Raw genomic sequence first — 7,527 nt, forward strand, 5'->3', positions numbered from 1 at the left:
AAGAGGTACAAGGAGGAAAGCTCTAGAAAATATCGGGTTGTGTTTTTTTGAATGCAACAAGCCAACAAGCCTGGGGACATTAAGGCCAACTTTCCTAAACTCAATAGTAAACCAAAGAAGTTCTTCAAGAAGAAGAAGGCACTGATGCCTACCTCGAAAGACTTTGATGAATAGTCATCAGAGGACGGTGAAGATGTTGAAGAGGCTAACATTTGTCTCATGGGTAGTTCAGCGTGTGGTGATAGCACCGTTTCGTCTTACTTTGGGTGTCTACACTCATTAGGTGTTTACCCAACATTTTCCATCACATTTTTATCTCTTTTATCTCTTCCTTATTCTTTCATAATTATCTGAGTGTAGACATTCAACAATTTTCAGGAGATAATTCTGATTTTAAATACTAAAACAGTAATGACGCCCCAAGTAGAGAGAAAAATGTGTGATGGAAAAGAAGTAGTTCTGCAAATAGCATATATGGTTCACCATAAAATATTTATCGGACATGAATTGTACAACTGAAGAACAGATCAAAGAACATAGAATAAACTATAAGTTCAGAATAAGAAACTACAATCACACCCCCAACACCCTTCTTTCATTATATTCCCAGAGACAAACAAAACGTAGTTAAGATAAATTTTATGAAAAATAACAATGGATGATTTAAGAAATAAAAATGGCTAAAATTACAGAAGAATTAATCATGTGTAAATTTTGACTAGGAGCAACTGACAGAGTTGCACCTAACATTTGATGTGTCACACTTCATATATTCTAGTTCCTTGTACCTTTTTTACTTTTGTTAATCTTTTGTAGGGCATTAAGCAATTTGGGTATGCAAATGCCACAAGACATACACATACACATTTCTTCTAATTTAGATGCTTCAGAACAGGAACCCTTTGCTAATGTTTTCATCTCCATTTCTTCAAATCTCAATGAATTTCCCAAGTGCAAGCGTCTTCTTTCACCTTGTCTAATTCCAATCAGATACCCCAGGGATACACTCTTGTCTTGAAAGAAAGATGCTGTGGACTGGTTGTTCCAATATAAAAAAATGCAGTTAATAAAAAGAACAGTTACTTCACATGGCTTCTGATGGGTCTATAAAGATACATTGATTGGGAAGTTAGTTGATAGTTTCCACTATTTGAAGTCTACATTAACTCAAAGCTAAAATGTTTCCGATGGAAGGCTTGTGCACTCACTCATCTTTGGTAAAAGAGGGAAAGAGTTCAGTTGCATGTGATTGTCACAGAATTCCATTCCATAAAAACATAGATTCTTTTAAGGCCTAGAAATTACGGTGTCAATATCTTTATTTATGCACATTTGACCAGAAGTACGGTTACCTCTCTGACATTTGGGCATGGACTAAAAATTTCTCATGGTACTAGTTACTAGTTACTATTGACTAGATAGCATGCATTCTCTTTGCCTGAAGTAGATTTCGATCAATGAAACAAGTAACTGTGTATTTAGATATCAGCTAAGTGTAACCAAAACGGAGTTTCGTTCCAGCCCATAAGAAAAATTCCGCCAATTTTTTTGTCTTGAAATGCATGCTAACGTCTATTTTCACCAGTGCTGACAAATATTCAAACATAACCTAAAACTCATGTGTCAAGCGAATAGTGAAAAAGGAATAAAACGAAACTAGGGAAAATCAGATTACCTCAGTATCAAGGTTGGAGGTTGAGAATGAGGAAAAACTGTTGGATGGGATGTGCACTGAGTAGGGCTCTGCCGGAGCAGCTGCGAGTGATTCTGCAATTCTTAGTCTCATATTCAAAAAGCCAAGACCAAATGGCCATCCACTAGGCATCTCTTCATTCTGAGGATAGATGCAAGTATAAATTAGCAACATTACAAAAACTCATCAATGTTTAAAATAAGTGCCTACCCAAAGGTCACAAAATAGTTTTTTGATTTTGGAAAACACATCAAACTGAAATGAAAAATTAATGATCAGTAAACTGGCATCTCCCCAAGTAAAAGTATTTTAAACCATACAATGAACATTCTGTCACCTCTGTTATGTCATATTGTACTTCATTTCAGCTATCAGAATGAGTTCAACTCCAGAACATGGATTAAGCTAATTAGCTAAATAAAGATAACGGTGAGCCTATTAGTAGATTCTGTCACTGATAATGGTGGTCTGTATTTCAGTAAATTCAGTCACTGTAAATCTGGGAATCTTTAAGTCTACTTTACAAGGCTAATTATTAGTAGAACGTTCTATTTCTAGCTTGTTTGCTAATTGTGCAGACTCTTGTACAAGCATTGTGGCTAGCTAGCTAAAATAAGAAAACTGTACTGAATTATTAAAGGAAAAAGGACAGAGAGAAATGTATGCTTATGATTCAGTGGTTTGTATGGGCTCAATTCTCCAGATATTTCCTAGATCTACTTCTAACCCTCAATTGTACATTTGTTTTTCAATGCCATTTTCCCTTTTTATATAGGATTTGGCCCACATCATGTGCCTCTGCTAGATTTCCTTCACTTATTAAATATCATCATCAATTCATTATATAACTATATCAAAATGTGTAGAATTGTACATCAAAACAGATAGATGCATAGTTTTTCAAATAATTGTTGAATCCGCGAGCCAAACACCATAAAATGCATGTCCGGAAATCATTCTACAATTGATTTTAAAGTCAGAATCAATTCTATTTCTAAGGAGAAGCTTCTGTGTGTATGTAGGTTCTGAGGGTCAGGATTAATTTTGAGGAAAGTTAAATTGATCCAAACAATTTATTCATTTGATATCTTATACTCAAAATGCAAGAATTGGATCTGCCACTTTCCTGGCCTTAAATCTTTAATTTACCAAAATTATCAAATAATAATCTACCTGACTTGGGGACCAGCATTTGTTACCCCATCTTCTATAACTACCACAAGAAGATGACATGTTGGTTCACAGTATCAGGACTGACTTTTCAGTTCAAAACCCATTCTTACAATTAAGTTCAGACAACGAAGTTTGATGGGTTTTAATGAAATGTTAACTCAAGTTCACAACTACTTACCTTATGGTCATGGGGTCTCTTTTCTTTATGTTAGTCCAACAGGGAAAGTACAAATACATAAATCGGATAGACAGGGTTTTCTTTTCTATATGTTAGTTCATCAAGGTGAGGATTGTTTTCAGCTAATAATTCCCAGAAATTAAGAAGATCACATAAAAGTAGGAATTCAAGTGCTATTCTATTTAATATAATGTGAAAGTTGAAATTACTTTTAGAATTTGGCTGTGTAACTCTAGGTGAAGATCGTCTTCTAATACATAATAAGGAACGAATGTACGGGTAGTCTTCAATAAACGATATAAGATATGCTCTGATATACTTAGGATTTGAGAGGCCTAACTCTACACCAAAAACTAACTTAGAAGTAAGGATTGTCTTATCGTATAAAAAAGTTATCTTGGTCATATCTCTAATTAATGTGAGACTTCTCAACAATTATATAAGCAAACCAGAGAAGGCCATATGAATTCTCAAATATATACCTCACTAACAGATTCATCTATAATTCAATTCAGCAAGGAATCAACAGAATACAGAGAAACAGAAAGCAGAACCAGAGGCACAGAGATTCAGTTTCAATTCCTGTGTAAACACTTCAGAGTCCAAACATATTGACATATATTCATCACAATAGCAACAATACACCCAGAAAGGAAGTCTTGATCTTTTGCAGTGACATAACTGATAAAATTTTGGTGAGGGAAATGAATAGAAATGTTGAATTGTCAAAATAAAATAGAAAAAGAAGGCTAATTTTTAATGTCATAAGTTTAGGCGGAAGATCATGACTAAAAGCACTAAATTGTTACCTCTGAAACCATGTGTGTGTGTGTGTCTGAGGCCTCTACCGAAACAGTTGATGGCAAAACGATGCTGCTCACTGCAGAGAAAACAATTGAAAATTTTATTTGAGAGAAACCGATCGATGGAGAATTTACGTGTCTCCTAACTAGTATAATAGTATTCTTTCTTACGTTACATGTTTAAGACTCTAGGTCCCACTTGACCGGTTAAATGTATGTGCGTGCTTTGGTCAATGGATTAATATTAACAACTTTGTTGATTAAATTACAAACTTCGATCGTTAATTAAGAATTAAGTTAGTGTTAATCTATGTGAAATAAGGGGATGTATATTATGAAAATGATGTTTTATATGTGAGAATATGAGAATAAATCACGATACTTAGATCTGTTATGAATGGTTCATGAAGTAATAAGTCCGGTAATTTTTTTCAGTAATCACATTATTATTAATTTGGTTTAATTCTAGACCTCTCATAATTAGATTTAATCTTCGTGATTTATCCTTATGCTCTTACAAAAAATCACATTTCTCATGAGATACATCCCCTGAAATATTATTAACATCGAAATCTCGGAGTAAAAACCTGAGTGAAACATATGTAAGTATTTTTCCTTGAGGTCGAGGTTTGATTTTGAGTTAATAATTATACTTTTTCACAAAGTAGTAATGGTTGTGTTCTTAGATAGCCCTTTCAACCCACTATTGTTCTAGTCGGTCCAAAAATCTCAATTTTTTTGATAAACCAAAGTAACATTAATGAATCAATGGAGTACAAGGGGTACTCCAATCCCATGATACAAAGCAAACAAAAGAAAAAGGAAGAGAAGCAGGACGCACTACAAATAAACCGATTTAGAGTCCAGATATAGCTTCGGCCACAACACCTTAAGTCTAAATTTAAATACTTCAAGATTCTTAGGTTAATTTTGATCACAAAATGTGGAAGTTATAAGTATATCATATGAGCAAGGATTTTAACTGTGGTAAATGAAATTTCAAGAACATTTTCAAGTCAACAAGGATTGTAAGTGGTTTTTCAAAGGGTAAATACTCACTTTGGTCCTTGAATATGTCAAACGTTGTTACATTCATTCCTAAACTAAAAAAATTCAACTCGCGGTCCCTGGAAGTGGCTAACGCCAGTCAGTTTAGTCCCTGACGTTAAAAATACTAACTGACGTTAATGGAAGAGCTGACATAACACATTTTTTTGCCACTTAAACAATTTTTTAGCCGTCAATTTTATTCCTTCAATTGAAAAGTCAATATTATCTATCGAATTTCTTTCACTTTAGTCCCTTTCTACTTCCTTCTTTCTCCCATCATCTCCATCCCCTTTCTCCCATCATCTTCATCCCCCTTCTTCCATTATCTTCACCAAAACTCAAAACTTAAACCCATAAAATCTTCCCCCACCATTTCACCGAACCCAATTACTTATGCATCTCTCATTCATCAGTCACCAAAATCCAACATTCTCTTGGGCTTGCCAACCCTGCCTCTCACGTTCAATTTCTCTAATCGATTTGTCCAACATTCTCTTATTTTCCCGCAGTAGCTCTGGAAGTCACAAAATTCACAGTCATACCCTCATATACCAATATGTATTGTTTCAGCAGTTTGCAAAAAGCATATTAAACACCACCAAATCAATCAAAAAATGTGTCAATGCGAGCAAGAAACAAACAATCCTTGTTAAATTATTTTGATAATTAATGTGGCCCATGTAACTTATAGAACTAACTTTATGAAAATATCGATGGTCATTAGGATATTAAAGCAATTAAAGTTAGTTGGGGGTTTCAAAATTCAATTTTGAATTCTCTCTCCTCTTCCTTCATAAAATTAAATGATGAGTGGGTGGTTACAATAACCAACCTACAATAAAGGGTTTACTGAGCAGTTTTCAAAGTAACGTATTCTGCTTTACTTCTCATCCATCAGAGAAGGACTGAAAGTGGAAGGCAAAGAGGAGAGAAAAAGATTCAGAGAGCATAAGGATTTCCTCATGGATTCTGGCATGAATCCAGGTTAGTTATCTCCCCCCTTTAAAGTTAGTGAGAATCATATGAATTAAAAAACCTGGCTTAGGTTTTCTGTATTTTGAAAACCCTAGAGTAGATAAAATTTGCTTACAACTGGTATCAGAGCAAGGTTGCTAATTTTATGATTCTCCATTAAAGTTGAATTCTTTATTTTTCATGAACCCTAATTTAGAATTCGAAAATTTATGGATTCAATTATAGTATTTTTGTTTCCGCTGCCTTGTGCTAATTGGCTGTGGCTGACCGAAACTGTATTTCAATGGACGTGTCATGTGTATAGTTTAAAAAGATATGGCAATTGACAGTAGCGTTTGTTTACCTATATTGACATGTATATATAGGTGTAATTGAAATTGAATTGCAAACCTAGTACAGTAAATTAACTTAAAGGAGACATACATACTCGTACAGTAAAATAATATTATATATTAAATGAGTATGTATTGTGAAATCATTGCAAAATTTACCTACTGAAAGTTATAGCTTCCGCATTATATTGACTAATTTTGTAGAAAAGATAATTGTTTGTAAGGTATAAATTATGAAATTAAATATATGAAGGATTTGTATCATCAAAGTGATCAAATGTGTTTATTTAATTTCATAATGTATGGTTGCAATTTACAGCCCATGGTTTTGATGCTATGAAAGGATTTAATGGACTTATGATATTTTATTATTATAAGAAATATTTGTGTCACCCAAAGGTGGATCATTACTTATAATGTATGGCATTAAAGAACGAATTGACATACTTGAAAAATGTGTTTATATATCTAAAGATTTATAAACATGTTAATTATTTGTCTATTAAAGTAGTTTTTAATAGCATCATTCTTGTTTGAAGTTATGAATTTAAGTTGCATCCAAAGATGGGCTTAAATGCATAGGTAAAGTTATTTGTTTGAATCCATTTAAGTTACTCAAAGCATTAATGTGTAAACTTATCAATGTTTTGCAGCTATGACTTCTTTGTCTGCTGGGGTCACTGGTGTGATTAAGTTCAATGGTCTTAACTATGCTGATTGGTCGGAACAGATTCAGTTTCAACTGGGTTATATGGATTTACAGACGAAAAGCCTGCAGCCATTACTGAGACCAGTACGGATGATGACAAGTCTTATTATGAGGCTTGGGTAAGGTCTAATAGGCTATGCTTGAACTTGATGAGAATGACAATGGCTGAAAATGTTAAGCCATCCATGCCCAAAACAGACAATGCAAGGGAATTTATGGCAAAAGTTAAGGAGTTCTCACAATCAGACATAACTGACAAGTCCATTGTGGGAACTCTAATGAGTGAGTTGACGACCAAAAGGTTTGATTGGTCTCAACCCATTCATGATCATGTGACTAGCATGGCAAATCTGGCAGCAAAGCTGAAGTCCATGGGTATGGATGTAAGTGAGTCTTTTCTCGTACAGTTTATTATCAACTCACTTCCTTCTGAGTTTGGCCAGTTCCAGGTGAACTACAACACCATTAAGGAAAAATGAAACTTTCAGGAAATTAAGGCCATGTTGATTCAGGAGGAAGGGAGATTAAAGAAAGAGAAAGTCCACTCCATTCATCTCACGACTCATGATGGAGCTAGTAGCAGCAAGGCTAAACCAGGTAGAAAGGAACAGAAG

At 34.2% G+C, this 7,527-nt stretch overlaps 1 protein-coding gene across 1 annotated transcript; it reads right to left on the bottom strand.

Moving 5' to 3' along the window:
* Nucleotides 1-457: 457 nt before the first annotated feature.
* LOC130716104 (uncharacterized) lies at nucleotides 458-4,062 on the bottom strand. Its single transcript, XM_057566294.1, has 3 exons — nucleotides 3,854-4,062; nucleotides 1,676-1,834; nucleotides 458-1,035 (listed from the first exon to the last, which is right to left on the bottom strand). Exons 1-3 carry the CDS (start codon nucleotides 3,863-3,865, stop codon nucleotides 775-777), a joined length of 432 nt encoding a protein of 143 aa, XP_057422277.1. The 5' UTR covers nucleotides 3,866-4,062; the 3' UTR covers nucleotides 458-774.
* Between the last annotated feature and the right edge of the window lie 3,465 nt (nucleotides 4,063-7,527).

Source organism: Lotus japonicus, chromosome 4, assembly GCF_012489685.1.
Source record: "Lotus japonicus ecotype B-129 chromosome 4, LjGifu_v1.2".
NCBI classification, from domain to species: Eukaryota; Viridiplantae; Streptophyta; class Magnoliopsida; order Fabales; family Fabaceae; genus Lotus; species Lotus japonicus.